Here is a 17043-nt window from a genome sequence, read left to right as displayed (position 1 = left end):
TTTTCAAGTGAAATCCATCGTCGAAATTATGGGATTTTTTCTATTGATCCGGAAAAATTTAAAATTGAACAAAAAATAAAAATAATTGAATTTAAATTCTAAAACTTTTAGGATAATTAAATTTACATGTTGTCTAAATTATAGAAGAAAAATTTTAATAAAAAATATGCTTAGAAATATTTTTTTTTCAAGTTAGATCAATCGTCGAAATCATGGAATTTCCTCTATTGATCCCAAAAAATGTAAAAACGAAAAAAAAATAGAAATAATTGAAATTAAATTCTAAAACTTTTAGGATAATTACATTTATGTGTTGTCTAAATTATAGAAGCATAATTTCATGAAATTTTTATTTAGAAATATTTTTTTTTAGCAAACATGAACATTTAAATTTCGAAAAAAAGTATCGAATTTTAGATATTGCAAAAAAAAAATAAAAATACCTAAATTTAAATTACAAAACATTTAGGAGAATTATATTCACACGTTTTGTTGAACTTCAACGGTCACATCATTAATCACTGACCAGCTCTCGTTGAGCGTACATCAGACGAGTTTTTTATTAATCAGGTGAGCTACAAATTATTTAATAATTTTCCAATAAAAAAAACTTGAGTTAAGTTATTTTTTAAGTAATTAAATTTTGATTTTTAGAATGTTTTTCGGTGGAACAACAGTTGTTGGATTGTTGTTAATTGTAACAACAATTCAAGTTGAATCAATTGACCTTGAACTTTCTTGTAAAAAATATAGTAAAGATGGAATTTGTTGTCAAGGCCAAAGTAACAATTGTATTATTAGAACTCCAACGAGAAATTGTTTTTGTGATGAGTACTGTTCAAATAAATTGAGATCTGATTGTTGTCCAGATTACAAAAAATATTGTCACTCAGGTAAGTTATTTAAATACCAAATAAAAACAATTAATTAATTAATTTAATTTTTAAAACAAGTTACTATATTGATATTTAATTTTTTTTATTACAGAAAAGTCAATTTGTATTTTTGAAGGTGTTACTTATAAAGCTGGAGAATCATTCTCAAAATCATGCAATAAATGGTAAAAAATTATCCATTAAAATTATTATTATAATATATATTTATAAATATTTCTATTTTAAATTCTATTTTCGTCTAAAAAAATATATAAATATATTGATAAATCATTGAGGTCAAGCTCATTAAATTGAATTCTATTTTCAACTAAAAAATATTATTAAAATATAAATATTATTTAAAAATAAAATTATTATTAATTATTAAATTTTCAGTATGTGTGTAAAAAAAGAAGGCAAAAATGCAGAAATAACATGTGAAGAAAATGATTGTTTGGAAAACTTGAAAAAAAAAAGTATTCATTCAATTGGAACAAAAGATCCAGAAGAATGGCTATCATCAGTACAAGAGCCTCTTTTAGTGACAGATTATGGTATTCCACCACCAGAAGAATTTGATCCAAGATTTGATGAGACAAGAATTGTTTCACCTATCAGGAATCAAGGACAATGTGGATCATCATGGGCTGTATCAGTTGCTGATGTTATTTCAGACAGGCTATCATTACAAATGAACAGCAATATTACACTGAGTGCTCAACAATTTATTGACTGTATTGATGAAGAGCCACAATGTGCTCCAGGCAATCCAGCTGATGCTTGGAATTATGCAACAATAGCAAAGTATGCTGCACTCATTTAAATTGATAAATATAATTGTTAATTAATGATACTATTTTTTCGTTTAGATTAATGAGTGAAGAACGTTATCCCTGGACTGGTTTAAATGACCAGTGTCAAGTTTCCACTAGACAATGCCAAGATGAAAATTGTCATTTGAATAAATTATATTCTATTGATAATGTCATTCATTTATCATCTCATCATATTGATCTTATGTATGAAATTCTTTTTAAAGGATCTGTTCAAGGTATAAAAATAAAGCTACACTTTTATTTATTTTTAAATTACATATTAATTTTTTGCTTTTGTTTCTAGCTACAATGAGAGTTGGTAAAGACTTTGCTCTTTATAATTCTGGAATTTACAAGTGCCCTAAAAATTCAAGTTCAATTGGGTATCATTCAGTGAGAATAGTTGGTTGGTCTGAGACAGATGACAGCGAGCAATACTGGGTAAATAATTTAAAATAAATTTAATTTTTCAATCAATACAATTTTATGTTTAATTAATTTTAGATTGCTGCTAATTCTTGGGGAACAGAATGGGGAGAAAATGGATATTTTAAAATCGCCAAAGGAATTAATGAGTGTGACATTGAATCATATGTCCTCGCTGCAAAAATAAGAAAAATTCAAACAGATAATCATAAAAAAAAGTTTTATGTTTTATTGTGATTTGTTTTTTTTTTTTTTTTAAATTAACTTTTATATAATACGAAGTGATTTCAAATAATAGGATTAGATTTTATTAATAAATATTTCAATTCATATATATTAAGATTAATTCAAAGATTAACTTTACAACTCTTTTTTATTATTAATATTACACAATAATTCATTTTTAGCTGCATCTTGTTCTGAATTCCTCTTCATCAACTGTAAAAAAAAAAAAGAAAGTTGCTAATATATTGTCAGTTGTTAAAAAGAAAAAAAAAAAAGTTAATAAATGCCATCAATATTTAATTTACCTCTTCAAAGTAAATGTACCAGACATAGCCAGCAATTGAGTTGAGTGCTACAATTGACCCAACACTCAAGACTAATTTTCCCCAGCGTTTTTGTTGAGGTGACAAATAATTCACGGGAGCTGCACGACGAAACTTTTGATGTCTTCCATATGATCTTTGGAGTACTCTTGGGATCGGTTGTGCAAATTTTTTAACACCAACTAAAACAATTAATAATTATCAAGTATTATTTTTAAAAATTTAAAATTAACCTGGACAATATTAATAAACTTACACTGTGTAAATTTTAGAAATGGCTGACGCAAAAGGTTCGACATATTTACTGATATGCAAACTCAATTCACAATAAATACGATGTAGCAACAAAGCAGTGCTAACTACGCTAACTACCCTACAATGCTACAATGCACCGCTGCGCAGGAGTGCAAGACGGAAACTTGAAAGCTTGAAAACAGGGAAAGCAGTGGATGATCTGATGATCTGCAATGATCTAGTGCAATCTGGTAGGTAAAGGCCGCAGTGTAGCGCTGTGGAAGGCCTTGGAAGCCATTTTAGATTTCATAGAAGGCCAAAAAAAGAGCTAAATTTAAATAATTAAAAAAAACAATAAAAATTTTTTGTATTTTATGTATATTTAATCTATTTATTATTATTATTATTATTATTATGGCCATGGCTTACAAGTTAGCGACTGATGTAACTAATCAATAAAAAAAAAGAAAAAAAAGTTTAAATTAAATGTTTTTTTATTTATTTAGAAAATTGTATTTTTTATGATAAAATTATTAGTTTATTGATGAATCGGTTTGACATGCTTGATGAATTTTTTTATCATCAATTAATTTTAATTGTTCGTTATTTAACAGCAATAATTTATTTACTAACATCAGCAATTTCTTGGGATCGTTTAACTTGATTTTTCATAATTTTTAATGAATTTTCAAGCTGAATTTTATCATTAATTGTTTCAGCTTATTTTAGATATTTTTTTTTTTGTGATTCAACTCGTTGTGTTAATGTACCAAGGCAATTTGATGTTTGATGTTGTTGTTGCTGTTGTTTTTAATGACTAAAAAAATAATAATTGGAATTAAAAATAGATGGAAATTGTTTTATAGATTTATAAATAATTTTGATATATAAATTTTAGAACAAACTTTTGATTTTAATTTACATTTTTCGTCTTCATGTTTGCTACATAATAATTCATAGCGATTTTGTAGAAATTCATTTTTAGTTTCTCCATCAACAATTTGAATTTCAGCATTTTTTTTTTGCCAATTTACATCTAATAAATAAAAATATCAACTCAATCAAATAATAATTTTAAAAGAAAATATTTTTTATTTACATTTCAAGGTCATTTATCGAATTTTCAGGATAATTAAATTCACATGTATCAATCATGAATATTTGAAAAAAATAACAAGCTTGAGAAATTGCAAAAAAAAAAAAAAAAATAATAATTAAATTTAAATTACAAAAAATTGGTGAGAATTATATTCACGTGTTGTGTAAATTATAGAAGCATAATTTCATGAATACATTTTAATTAAAAAATGATTATTATTGTTTATAATAATACATAGTTTTGCATATGAAATATTTATGAATATGAGTATGATGAGTCGTTTAAATGAATCACTGATGACAAAATTATTTTTAAATTACGACGTATAAATAGTAAATTAAAAAAAAAAAACCCACAGTGATTAATTTTTATTATAATTATCCTATAATCATAAATTTATCATTCCGGTTTTTTTTTATAAACATTTATTTATATTTTTTAATCGTTCTGGACATAATTAATGAAATCTGTATTTAAATATAAATTTTTCTCATCAATTTTATAATCATTATTTTATGTCTTTCTTTTTTTAGACAAAAAATTTTATATAAATTTTGAACTTCAACGGTCACATCATTAATCACTGACCAGTTCTCGTTGAGTGTACATCAGACGAGTTTTTTATTAATCAGGTGAGCTACAAATTATTTAATAATTTTCCAATAAAAAAAACTTGAGTTAAATTATTTCTTAAATAATTAAATTTTAATTTTTAGAATGTTTTTTGGTGGGACAACAATTGTTGGATTGTTGTTAATGGTAACAACAATTCAAGTTGAATCAATTGACCTTGAACTTTCTTGTAAAAAATATAGTAAAGATGGAATTTGTTGTCAAGGTCAAAGTAACAACTGTATTATTAGAACTCCAACGAGAAATTGTTTTTGTGATGAGTACTGTTCAAATAAATTAAGATCTGATTGTTGTCCGGATTACAAAAAATATTGTCAGCTAGGTGAGCTATTCAAAAGCCAAATAAAAATAATTAATTTAATTTTTAAAACAATTTACTATTGGTATTTAATTTTTTTTATTACAGAAAAGTCAATTTGTACTTTTGAAGGTGTTACTTACAAAGCTGGAGAATCATTCTTAAAATCATGCAATAAATGGTAAAAAATTATTCATCAAAATTAATATTACAATATATATTTATAAATATTTCTATTTTAATTTTTATATCAACTAGAGTTAATGGCTTTTTCGTCTAAAAAAATATATCAATATATTTATAAATCATTGAGGTCAAGCTCATTAAATCGAATTCTATTTTCAACTAAAAAATATCATTGAAATATAAATATTATTTAAAATTAAAATTATTATTAATTATTAAATTTTCAGTATGTGTGTAAAAAAAGAAGGCAAAAATGCAGAAATAACATGTGAAGAAAATGATTGTTTGGAAAACTTGAAAAAAAAAAATGTTCATTCAGTTGGAACAAAAGATCCAGTAGAATGGCTATCATCAGTACAAGAGCCTCTTTTAGTGACAGATTATGGTATTCCACCACCAGAAGAATTTGATCCAAGATTTGATGAGACAAGAATTGTTTCACCTATCAGGAATCAAGGACAATGTGGATCATCATGGGCTGTATCAGTTGCTGATGTTATTTCAGACAGGCTATCATTACAAATGAACAGCAATATTACACTGAGTGCTCAACAATTTATTGACTGTATTGATGAAGAGCCACAATGTGCTCCAGGCAATCCAGCTGATGCTTGGAATTATGCAACAATAGCAAAGTATGCTGCACTCATTTAAATTGATAAATATTTAATTTAATTTAATTTTTTTATTTAGATTAATGAGTGAAGAACGTTATCCCTGGACTGGTTTAAATGACCAGTGTCAAGTTTCCACTAGACAATGCCAAGATGAAAATTGTCATTTAAATAAATTATATTCTGTTAATAATGTCGTTCATTTATCATCTCATCATGTTGATCTTATGTATGAAATTCTTTTCAAAGGATCCGTTCAAGGTATTAAAATTAAGCTACACTTTTATTTATTTTTAAATTACATATTAATTTTTTGCTTTTGTTTCTAGCTACAATGAGAGTTGGCAAAGATTTTACTCTTTATAATTCTGGAATTTACAAGTGCCCTAAAAATTCAAGTTCAATTGGGTATCATTCAGTGAGAATAGTTGGTTGGTCTGAGACAGATGACGGCGAGCAATTCTGGGTAAATAATTTAAAATAAATTTAATTTTTCAATCAATACAATTTTATGTTTAATTAATTTTAGATTGCTGCTAATTCTTGGGGAACAGAATGGGGAGAAAATGGATATTTTAAAATTGCAAAAGGAATTAATGAGTGTGACATTGAATCATATGTCCTCGCTGCAAATGTAAGAAAAATTCAAACAGATGAAATAGAAACACCAATAGCTGAATTTGACAAAACTTTTGATAATAATAAAAATAATATAACAAATAATTATTGTTCACAATTATTTGATTATAAAAATTGTTGTGATGGACTTGATGGAAATTGCAGTGTTCAATATGAAAATAAATTTTGTTATTGTGACAATATGTGTAGTAATGAACCAGGTCATCCATTTGAATGTTGTCCAGATTACAAGACACACTGTGAACGTGATGATGCTCTCACAAATCCATCAGTAATTATACCTCAAAGCTGTAAGTAATCATCAACTCTGTATAACAATTTTTAACTAAATAAAAATAATTTAACTGATAATTTACATTATTTTTTTTAGCTGAAGATAATGTACCAAGTGTATTAACTAAAATTCGACTAATGGAAACACAGCCATTCATAAAGTTCATGGAATTTAAAAGCCAAGTTGATGATAAAAATTTACCAGAAGAATATATAATTCCAGAAAAATATTTACCACAAATAACTGGCAAATGGGCTGATGAATCATGGGCAGTTACAGCAGTGGATGTTGTGTCAAATCGTTTATCAATGAAGCATTTATTGGATCAACCAGTTGTCATCAGTGCTCAACAACTTGTATCTTGCTCAAAAATTTTTAGACTAACAGAAGGACAACCAAAAGATGCTTGGATATTTATGGAACAACACAAGTAATTAATTTTTATTTTTTAATTAACTTAAAATACATTATTTGGAATTGTATTTTTTTTATTTTTAGCATGGTTGATGATGACTGTTACCCATGGACTGGTGACAGTAATAAATGCGAATTTTATATTAAAGAAAATTATCTTGTTCGTTGTCAACAATCAAGTATTCTTCAACGACCAAAATTATATCAAATTGGACGTGCATATCGTGTTCCAGATAACGAAAATGATATTATGAATGAAATTATAAATTTTGGATCTGTTCAAGGTAACAATTAACAATGACTATTTACAAATTAACTTATTATAAATTCTTTTTTTTTAATTATTTTTTTTCTCCAGCAACAATGCAAGTTTATCAAGATTTTATGAATTATAAAAATGGAATTTATAATCAACCAAAAGATGCTGAATTTATTGGATTTTTGTCAGTCACAATCATCGGCTGGGGAGAGGAATCAAACGAAAAATTCTGGGTAAATAATTTAAAATAAATCTCCAAATTTTTCAGTCAATAATTTTATGTTTAATTAATTTTAGATTGCTGCTAATTCTTGGGGCACCAGCTGGGGAGAAAATGGATATTTTAAAATTGCCAGAGGAATTAATGCATGTGGCATTGAAAATTACGTGATTGGTGTTGAAGTTTAATGAAAATTTCGATTATAAATAAGACGAAAATTTCGAAAAGAAAAAAAATTAAATTAGAAATAATTATTATTAATTAAACAATTAAATATCAAGCATAATTACTAATTTTTATTTTAAATATTATTAAAATTTCTATCTGGTTCATTCGAACTTTATAATTGTATTTTTTTTTCTATACATTTATAATTTTTAGATTTTAATTTTTTCAACATGATATTTTAAATTGTTGTTATTCTTTAAGCAAAATAATTGTTTATTGGTTTTTTGCTTGTTTTAATTCAGAAAAAAACATAAACTAATTTTAGATTTTCCTGAGAAATAATTTAGTGTTAAGCTTTGTGTTAAACCATATATCTTGAGGTCAAAAAATGGGTTTCGATGACACGAGGATCATATTACCCTGCAATGGGAACATTCCAAGAATGTGTTTTACATAATTTTCAACTACTAGTATCGTTTTTTTTTTTTTTTTAAAATATTTGTATTGAAAAAGAGAAAAGATTTGTAGCATCCTCGGGTTACAGGATCATTCATGTAAATCCCCAAGATTAAAATTTCTACGAATAGATAAAATATATAACTTTCTTTGATACCAATAAATTTAAATATAAATAATTTATTTGAAAATCAATATAATATTTTTTAAATTGTATTTATTATTACTCTAAATAATTTATAAATTTATAATTAATATAAAATATCTTTGGTTAATTTTTTAATTGTAAAATACAATCCACTTAAAATTTATTTCAACAAAAAAAAAAAATACTCAAAATCAAGACCCTAACGTTTAAACGAAAAAAAAAAATTAATCTAAATAAATTCACCGAGTATAATTCAAATGACTATTTAAGTTATGATAAAATAATAAAGAAGATTTTTTTTTTTTCTCCTCTTAAGTACAAGAAAGAGATATTAAAAAATAAACATTTTGAAAAAAAAAAGTAAAACATCTAGGTTTGTTTTGAGATAGATAAAAAAAATATTCAAAATAAATTTAATTTTTTTTTTTTTCATGATGTCGGTATATGTATTTGGATATATTGTTTTTAAAAATACAAGACATCATTTTAAGACGACAAAACAAAAGGCCCTTAGTGTGTTTATTTAACTTGGCCTTTTTGGATCCTTCCGCGTTTCCGTTTCATTTTTTTCCTCTTCCGGATGTCAATCACCGTAAAATTAAAATAAAAAAAAAAAAAATAGACAACTAGACAAACACTAATAACTGCAGGATAAATATAAAATAATTATTGTTTTTAAAAAAAGGAGAAGATTCAATTAAATTAATAATACATTCGTTCGTGATGTTGATGATGTTGATGCTGAATCTCGTGATGATTAGACATGCTGTGATTAGCCTGATGATAATTTTGAAGCTCATGATGTACTTGATTGTGTGATTGATTGTACTGATTAATATCTGTTGAACTTGTTGATGATGTTGAAGACACAGCACAACTATTGTTCATGAAAACTGATTGATTTGTTGCTTGTATTGAAAATGGCCATGACTATTTGAAAATAAAAAAAAAAAATAATACAAATGATATATAATTATTCTAAAATAAATATGCTATTTGCGTATTTTATTATTTCGTTGTTCAGACTGTCTGTTATTCTTGAAAATTTTTCAGAGCCAACGGAAGAGCAAGAATAAAATTTAAGTGATTTTATCCACCTGGTTATACATAAACATTTTTAATGACGTATACTTTTAAGTTTGATGATTTAATTCACCTGGATTTATTAAATATCTATTTATTATTTAAAAAAAAAAAAGTAGGCAATATATTTTAATCGGGTATTTAATTTATAATTTGTTTTAAACTTTTTAATAATTGAAATAAATTTTTAGAAAAAAGAAATTTAAACAAGACAAATTTATAAACCTATTGTAAATAATTTTTCATTGTTGAAATTTATTTACAATATATAAAAAAAAAAAAAGAAGATAATCTTTTTATTAATTTTTACTTACAAATGAAAGTGATAATTGTTTTGTTGAATCTGGATGTTGATCACCATCATCATTAAGTTGTGAACGAAGTTGTGTAATATATGATAAAGCCAAACGAAGTGTATCAAGTTTACTTAGTTTGGTATCAGCTGGTACCCAGGGAATAGTTTTTTTAAGACGACAAAATGCTTTGCTAAGTACTCTCATTCTTGCTCTTTCTCTTGCATTTGCTGCATTTCTTGGTGCTCGTCCTTCAGATTGATCTTTGCTATATTTTTCTTCACAATAATCCTCATCATCATCATCATCATCATGTGATACCAATGATGATATTTTACGTTTTCTTGACATTTTTAAATTAACACTTTGCTTAATTATTTATTTTAAAAATTAAATAGAAAATATTTTATTGATTTTAATGGATTAGATCCAACAGGGTACACAGATAAATTGTAACTAATTGTCACAGGCGTTAAGTGGATACTGAATAGCTGCTGCAAAATGATTATGAGAAGACAAGACAGAAAAAAATAAAATATAAAATAAATATGAAAACAGAAAATTAGTCAATGGGGCGGGTTTTCGGGATGTTTCGGAGGCGGACTGAGGTTTAAGGCTCTTCCCACTTAACAAAATTTAAACTCATAACATAATATCATACAAACCATGTGTGTCCACCCGGTACACACTATAGTAATATTTTTTTTAAATTTTATTTATTTATTTTTCCGTAAAGTATTGTAAAATATATTTGCAAAAAATTGAAATTTTCATTTAAATAATTTTTTATTAATTAATTTTTAATATATTTTATCATTATTTTTATAAGAAATTAATAAAAAAAACAAAATTGTTAAACTGTTCTTTTAAATAAATAAAGAAAAATTGTTTTTGTTTAAAAAATATTAACAATATCATAAGATAATGTGATTTAATAATTTATTTATTAAAAAAAAAAAAATTAATTTATACAAAAATACATTTAAAAAATAATTATTTAATTGATAAATTATAAATAAATTTTTTTATTGTTTATTTTAATTTGAAAAAATAAAAAAATAGTATACTATTAAGGACGTAAATTGAGGGTTTATTAAAGGTGATATTCAGGTGCATCAGAGGTCTCTTGTCTGATGACAATAAATGCACTTTAAGCTGCTTTGCCTGCTTTGAACAAGAACTGATGAAAAACCGGCTATTATTCCACTGTATTCTACTCTACTCTCTACTCTCTAGTCTCTCCCCTTGATTTTTGCATTTTACCTTGAAGTGAAAAATGAAAATGCACTTCAAGGAAAAATACAAAAGGCGTCTAAGAAAAGAGACAGTCAAATAATAGCCAATTTTACCAACACCAATAAACCTCTGGGTATAGGAATATTGAATTTTTATTTATAATAAAAAGAAAAAAATTTAATTATCAAGTTGGTCCATTTCACGTATTATATATTCATCGATTTCAATTTTATTAGTTGCATTTTTATCGGTTTTATTTTTTGAGTCTTCACGATAAATTACTTCAAGATTATTCTCTGCATCAAAATAACCTTGTGCTCCAGCTGTAATAAATAAATAAATATTTATTAAAAAAAAAAAAAAATAAATATTTTAATATGATGATAATGATAACTTACGTGTTTGACAATAAGCTTGATAATCTTTGCAGCAATCATTTTCACGAGTACAATTATCATCACAATAACACTTTTTAGTTCTTTCTACATTATAAAGCATACATCTTACATTTTTACCTTGACAACAAGTTCCATTGTTACTAAGTACAGAACAAGATGGATCAACATTTTTTTCTAAAAATAAATTAATTAAATTTTATAAATGTATAATAAATTTTATAAATAATAAAATTCACTTACTTGGTCTACACCACTCTCTGTAATCTGGACAACAATCTGAACGTAATTCATCACCATCCAAACAAAATTGATCACAACTGCAAACTCTTTTTGATTTTTTACAAACTTTTTCGGGGTCACCTTGGCAACATAAACCATCAAAAGATCGTGATTCACAAGAGGTCGATTTTGATGGAATCATTGAAATTGTCATGAACAATCCAACAATTATCAATCCACCGAGTAATATTTTATTCGACATTTTTATTACTAAAAGTATAAAATTCAATTTATAAATTATTTTTAAATTAATAACTTTATCAATATTTATTTATTGTAAAATTAATCAACAATTTTGAGCTCACCAGAAGAAAACCCACAAAAAAATTCAACCTTCCCTCAACAACCTGTCCTCAACGTTTGACCATGTGATGATTTTTCTCTTCTCTCTAAGTCTCTCTAATCTTTTTCTAATAGAAAATACGCTTTTCTATGTATTAGTACATATATAAAAGAAAATAAAAAAAAATATTTATTCTTTATTTTATATAACTATATTGTATCAAATATAAAATTTATAAAATATAATATTAATTGATTTTTTTTAATTAAAAAAGTTTAAATAATAATGATACTATTTAACGAATAAAAAAAATAAAAATAATAGTCATTTTGTTTGACTATTTTTCCATATTTTTCAACGCAACCATAAAAATAAATAAAACATTTAAATATAGTAGCAAATTTTTTTAATACATTATCAAGTCTTTGAACTCATTGTTCGTAATAAATATATACAATTATTAATTATTTAAATTAAAAAGTTTTCTATTAATACGACAAATATGAAATATTTAAAATATCATCAAGATATGTACAATATTTATTTAAAATTAATAATAATAAACATTATGATATATAATTAAATAAACGATCAAGATATAACACATTTTTCATTATCTTTTTGTGATGATGATGATGGTGTTGTTGCACCACGTTTTTTAGCACATGCAACAGCATCATTAGGTACATAAGATATTCTAACACCTCCATATGCTCGTCTTGGTGGTAATGAATAAGCAGCAGCTTCATCTGAACTACTTGATGAACTACAAGTTGAACAGCAACTTTCTTCATCATCATGTCTACTTCTTGAATGACTTCCTGAATTAAAAAAACAAAAAGAAAAATTAATATATTATTTATAAAATTTTTATATAATTTTTTGTTTTAATTACCCCAAGAAGTACTGGCAACTTCTTCTGGTTGTAAACTACGTGATCTTGGTACATGAGATCTACTTGATGTAGATGGTGATTCAATTGTATTTAACAATGACGATGGCATTGGATTTGTTGATGATGATATGGCATGTGTTGTTTCATCTGATTGAAATCTAACACGTCTTGATGTTGGTGTTGGTGGATCATTCAATGTTAAGTTACAACATAAATCAGTTGTATCAGTTGTCATGTCATTTGGTACAGATTGTTGTGATAGTGGCGGTGGTAATGGTGGTGGTGGAGGAGGCGGAGGAGGTGGTGGAGGTGGTGGTGTTGTTGGAGGACTTGATAATAATGTTGTTGATGTTAATGGTGGCGGTGGTGGTGGTGGTGGTAGTTCAGGCATACTTGATGCGTGTGTTGGTGTATTATTTTGTATACAACGCAAAGGCTCACGATCTCTTGCTTGCATTAATCTGAAAATATAGATAGATTTTAATTAATTACAATCATTATAAATATCCACTTTTGTAATTTAATAGAAAGTTTTTTTTTTACAATCAATTATTCAAGATGAAAAAAAATAAATTTCTCATTTTTTTTTAAATTATTAATATTAGTCTTTCAATTAATATTAATAATTGTAAATTATTTTTTATTTTTGTAAATATTATTTTGATTTGAAAACAGGTTTAAATTATTATTTTTTTTTTTATTTGCAAATTGAATTTAAAAAAAAATTATTTTATCTGTTAAATCAATCAGAATTTATCGATTATTAATATAAAAATAAAATTTAATTTTTAAACAAAATATTTAATGATTAAATCACGTGATCATGTTGATTATAAAATTATTTCTTTTTAAAAATGTAATTTGATTAAATACTTTCGACATTGTTTTATTGTAAAAAATTAAAATTTATTACTACCAATATTTCGAAAAAAAAAAATTCAAGACAAAAATTCTAAAATACATTCATCAATAACAAAATAATTTATGCAAATATTTATATATTTTTTTTAAACATCCCACTCGTCAATTAAAAGAATTTATATTTATTTTTTTCTTTGATTTTTGTTCTTCAACACTTTCTAATTGATAAAAAAAAAAAAATAAATAAATATTATATTCATTGGCATTCATGACAAGACATATTCTCGATCTAGAATCTTCGCTTCTGATATGACTAAGCAAAAATAAATATCCCTGTCTCTCAACTAGACTTCAATATGAAGAAAAAAAAAATATATTTATCTGTTGATTCTTGAATGATTAATCAAAAAAAAAAAAAAATCAGCATAATAATAATCAATTTATATGATGAAAAATAAGAAGAGAATAATACCTTCCAAGTTCAGTTGGTGTTTCCTCCGGATGTGTATTTTTTTCTTGCAATAATCTTTCAAGATTACGCTCAAGAATAACACGATCTAATCCAGTACCACGTGATCCACAATTATTTAAATTATCACTACCAAAATCAATGCCTGTATTAATTTGTGTTGGTGTTGTTGCTAATGAAACAGATACTTGATGATGTTTTCTCGTCATACGTGGTGAATTTCTTGCTGATAATGGTGGATTAAGTGTATGATGTTTCAATGAAAGTGGTGGACTTGATGATCCTTCACTAGTTGTCATCATTTTCCTATTTTGTCTGTTGATAATTCAACAAAATAATGATAAATAATCAATATAATAAATAATGATCAGCTAGTAATTAAAAATATACCTGGGAAATGATGGTGGTGGTGGACCAGCTGATGAATCACTTGGTGTTGTTGGTGGCTCACCTTTACTACATGCAATACTACAATAAATAGCACCACGTCTTGGTAAAAAAGGACGACCAAGAAGTGATGTACGACAGGTGGCACAAGCAAAACAATTTTCAGTTGCATGCCAGTGTTGTCCTTCGTGTGACATTTGACCCTGATCAACACCAATTGGCTCACCACAACTATCACAATATTCAGCAAATGATGCATCAAAACAATGCAAACAATATGGACGTCCTTCACGCATAACATAACGTTGACCACCAAGCTAAAAACAAATTCAAACATATTTATAAATTTATTTCTTTTTTTTAATTATAATAAATTATTGCATAAAGCGCTTGATTTATTTTTACACTCAACTTGGAAAGTATAAAAATCTCATCACTGATTATAATTAGAGTTTTTTTTTTTCGTTTTTAAATAAATATTTTTATGATGATTGTAATAATAATATTAGTATAATAAAAATAATTAAACATCAGATGGAAAAATTTTGTTGATAAAAGAGAAAAAAAAAAAATCGAAATTTATTATTTTTATTGATAAAAAATATTTAAATTTAATCAATGAAAATATGATATTAATATTTCTCTGTTGAAAAAAAAAATTCATGAATAATATTATTTCATTGATAATTTAAAAATTAATTTTAAAGATAAAAAAAAATGATTGAGAAGATAATTGAGGAAGTTAAATTTACCATAATTATTTAAAAATAAATTTAAAAAAAAAAAAATAAAAAGGGTATCAGTTTGTCAATCAGAATGTTGAGTACATGTTTACCTGTCGATCGCATTCCAAACAAGCAAAATGTCTCATATGCCAAGCTCTACCCTCAGCTTCAGTGCATTCATCAGCAAGTATAATTTCATCACATGCACAACATCTTGGTTTAAGTGTTTCAGCATGATGTCTACCACAATATAATCTTCCATCACGCCAAAAATAAATAAGATCAACTAATAATTGACGACAAATACAACATACAAAACATGATGGATGCCATTGTGATGTTGTACCAGCTCTACTAGCACTTATTGATATTTCACCAATTAATATTTGTCTATTACATTCACGACAACCACTATTATTTTGACGTTCAATTTGTATTGCATGTCCTCTACCAAGTGCTTCACGTTTACGTTGTGCAGCAAATACACGTAACTCACGTTTTTCTTCTTCAGCAAGTCCACTACAATATCTTGCCTCATTATCATGTGGTGGTAATTGTTGCAATAATTGTTTAACTCTTTCTCTTTCACCTGCACTTCCAACATATGGAATTTTATCCTCAGGAAGTGAACTAAAATACAGGTGAACCTTTAACAAATATAAAAATTATAATTTAATATTTTTTTTTCTTATTTCTTTTTACCCTTTTCTTTTCTTTTGATATTATATTATGATAATTTTTAAATTTTATTTCACAAACATCTGTCTTTTAAAAAACATGAAATAATTTTTTTCAATAAATAAAAAAAAAAAAAATTACTAGTTACTTATATTTTTTCGTAAATTGTTTTTCTTTTTTTTTATATATAAATTTTTCTCAACTGTGTAATTTTACATTTTGATGATTGAGCATCTAGCTAATATTACATCTACTTTAATCGTTTTATGATTTCATTTTGTGCTTGTATTTCCGGTTTTATCAAGGCGTACATAAATTAATAAAAATAAAAGTGTTGACGTATTTTTATTATTATTTAAATAAATATACCTGATCAGGTCTTAGTCCTGGTGGTACCCATGTATATTCTTCAAGTGCACAACCACTGTCATCATCACTTTGTGATAAACGTTGATGATGAACAATTGGTTCTTGCATTTGTACTTGTTGCTGTTGTTGTTGTTGTTGTTGATGTTGTTGGTGTTGTTGTTGAACTGGAATTTTGTATGTTTCTTGATGTGGTATACCAACATTATCAGTATTTTGTATTGTTGAACTTTGATATGTCATTGCCATTGCCATTGATGATGTTGATGATATACCGAGACTTGAAGTTCCAGGTGCCTCGATGCTCGGACGATGATGATCTTCACGAGGACACCTGCAACTTCTGCACACCTTTCTAGAAAATAATATTAAAAAATAAAAAAATATTAATTTCAAGGTAATATTTATTATTTATATATTTTCTTGAAACTCAATGGTATATAACTTGAAGCAATATTGCCTCAATTTATACCCCCATGATTCCAATTAGGCTTCTTTCTTGGTAAAATAAAAAATAAAAAAAATATATTTATAATGCTTCAACGTTGGTTTTAGCCTAGGGGTATTAACATTCGGTAAATCAACTGCTCAGTGAATTTACCATGTGCATGTACACCTTGATAAATTCAATGGAGATTAAATGCCACAGTATGAATTGAAAATTAATGAAATCGAAACTTATAATATTCTTGTAATATATATTTTATTTTTTTAAATACAACTAGTCTCATCATCATTGCAATGTATTAATGTTTTAAAAAATAAAATGTAATATTGTCTGTCA

At 25.6% G+C, this 17043-nt stretch overlaps 5 protein-coding genes across 7 annotated transcripts in view; 2 read left to right on the top strand and 3 right to left on the bottom strand.

The window, feature by feature from the left end:
- The first annotated feature begins 426 nt into the window (after nt 1–426).
- On the top strand, nt 427–2420 carry LOC122850691 (zingipain-1-like). The gene is made up of 8 exons (XM_044149824.1): nt 427–570; nt 655–893; nt 988–1060; nt 1272–1679; nt 1745–1926; nt 1995–2131; nt 2195–2293; nt 2415–2420. Exons 2-8 carry the CDS (start codon nt 656–658, stop codon nt 2418–2420), a joined length of 1143 nt encoding a protein of 380 aa, XP_044005759.1. The 5' UTR covers nt 427–570; nt 655.
- Nucleotides 2421–5042: 2622 nt separating this feature from the next.
- LOC122850103 (tubulointerstitial nephritis antigen-like) lies at nt 5043–8317 on the top strand. Its single transcript, XM_044149123.1, has 9 exons — nt 5043–5109; nt 5342–5749; nt 5808–5989; nt 6058–6194; nt 6258–6657; nt 6738–7071; nt 7140–7339; nt 7414–7547; nt 7612–8317. The coding sequence occupies exons 2-9, from the start codon at nt 5343–5345 to the stop codon at nt 7720–7722; spliced, it is 1905 nt and encodes a 634-aa protein (XP_044005058.1). The 5' UTR covers nt 5043–5109; nt 5342; the 3' UTR covers nt 7723–8317.
- LOC122850189 (transcription factor 21) lies at nt 8196–10283 on the bottom strand. Its single transcript, XM_044149269.1, has 2 exons — nt 9704–10283; nt 8196–9236 (listed from the first exon to the last, which is right to left on the bottom strand). Exons 1-2 carry the CDS (start codon nt 10031–10033, stop codon nt 9009–9011), a joined length of 558 nt encoding a protein of 185 aa, XP_044005204.1. The 5' UTR covers nt 10034–10283; the 3' UTR covers nt 8196–9008.
- A 479-nt stretch (nt 10284–10762) lies between these two features.
- On the bottom strand, nt 10763–11795 carry LOC122850197 (poly(U)-specific endoribonuclease-like). Its single transcript, XM_044149277.1, has 3 exons — nt 11557–11795; nt 11317–11490; nt 10763–11241 (listed from the first exon to the last, which is right to left on the bottom strand). The coding sequence occupies exons 1-3, from the start codon at nt 11747–11749 to the stop codon at nt 11096–11098; spliced, it is 513 nt and encodes a 170-aa protein (XP_044005212.1). The 5' UTR covers nt 11750–11795; the 3' UTR covers nt 10763–11095.
- Nucleotides 11796–12269: 474 nt separating this feature from the next.
- Nucleotides 12270–17043, bottom strand: part of LOC122850086 (protein prickle-like) — a 61254-nt gene continuing 56480 nt past the window's right edge. Inside the window, exons 2-7 of one of the 3 annotated variants that reach the window (XM_044149096.1) lie at nt 16263–16614; nt 15326–15862; nt 14494–14807; nt 14107–14418; nt 12774–13234; nt 12270–12699 (exon numbers count right to left, since the gene is read on the bottom strand). In XM_044149096.1, coding sequence (XP_044005031.1) covers nt 12470–12699; nt 12774–13234; nt 14107–14418; nt 14494–14807; nt 15326–15862; nt 16263–16614 — 2206 coding nt within the window. In that variant the 3' untranslated portion in view covers nt 12270–12469. The remainder of the gene's footprint in view (nt 12700–12773; nt 13235–14106; nt 14419–14493; nt 14808–15325; nt 15863–16262; nt 16615–17043) is intronic. The other 2 variants (XM_044149097.1, XM_044149098.1) reach the window with 2 other exon arrangements.

This window comes from Aphidius gifuensis, linkage group LG2 (assembly GCF_014905175.1).
Source record: "Aphidius gifuensis isolate YNYX2018 linkage group LG2, ASM1490517v1, whole genome shotgun sequence".
Classification (NCBI taxonomy): Eukaryota; Metazoa; Arthropoda; class Insecta; order Hymenoptera; family Braconidae; genus Aphidius; species Aphidius gifuensis.
The sequence above is the reverse complement of the archived record's forward strand: the minus strand, read 5'-3'. Positions and strand labels throughout refer to the sequence as shown.

What these genes read in the sequence shown, in the direction of transcription:
- LOC122850103 (XM_044149123.1), top strand. Translation starts at nt 5,343, where the DNA reads ATGTGTGTAAAAAAAGAAGGCAAAAATGCAGAAATAACATGTGAAGAA. An exon ending in ATGACGGCGAGCAATTCTGG is followed by an intron (nt 6,195 to 6,257) that starts GTAAATAATTTA and finishes AATTAATTTTAG; the next exon opens with ATTGCTGCTAATTCTTGGGG. An exon ending in ATATTTATGGAACAACACAA is followed by an intron (nt 7,072 to 7,139) that starts GTAATTAATTTT and finishes TTTTATTTTTAG; the next exon opens with CATGGTTGATGATGACTGTT.
- LOC122850691 (XM_044149824.1), top strand. Translation starts at nt 656, where the DNA reads ATGTTTTTCGGTGGAACAACAGTTGTTGGATTGTTGTTAATTGTAACA. An exon ending in CAAAAAATATTGTCACTCAG is followed by an intron (nt 894 to 987) that starts GTAAGTTATTTA and finishes TTTTTATTACAG; the next exon opens with AAAAGTCAATTTGTATTTTT. An exon ending in TTTTAAAGGATCTGTTCAAG is followed by an intron (nt 1,927 to 1,994) that starts GTATAAAAATAA and finishes TTTTGTTTCTAG; the next exon opens with CTACAATGAGAGTTGGTAAA.
- LOC122850197 (XM_044149277.1), bottom strand. Translation starts at nt 11,749, where the DNA reads ATGACAATTTCAATGATTCCATCAAAATCGACCTCTTGTGAATCACGA. An exon ending in CAGAGAGTGGTGTAGACCAA is followed by an intron (nt 11,491 to 11,556) that starts GTAAGTGAATTT and finishes ATTTATTTTTAG; the next exon opens with AAAAAAATGTTGATCCATCT. An exon ending in TCAAGCTTATTGTCAAACAC is followed by an intron (nt 11,242 to 11,316) that starts GTAAGTTATCAT and finishes TATTTATTACAG; the next exon opens with CTGGAGCACAAGGTTATTTT.
- LOC122850189 (XM_044149269.1), bottom strand. Translation starts at nt 10,033, where the DNA reads ATGTCAAGAAAACGTAAAATATCATCATTGGTATCACATGATGATGAT. An exon ending in AACAATTATCACTTTCATTT is followed by an intron (nt 9,237 to 9,703) that starts GTAAGTAAAAAT and finishes ATTTTCAAATAG; the next exon opens with TCATGGCCATTTTCAATACA.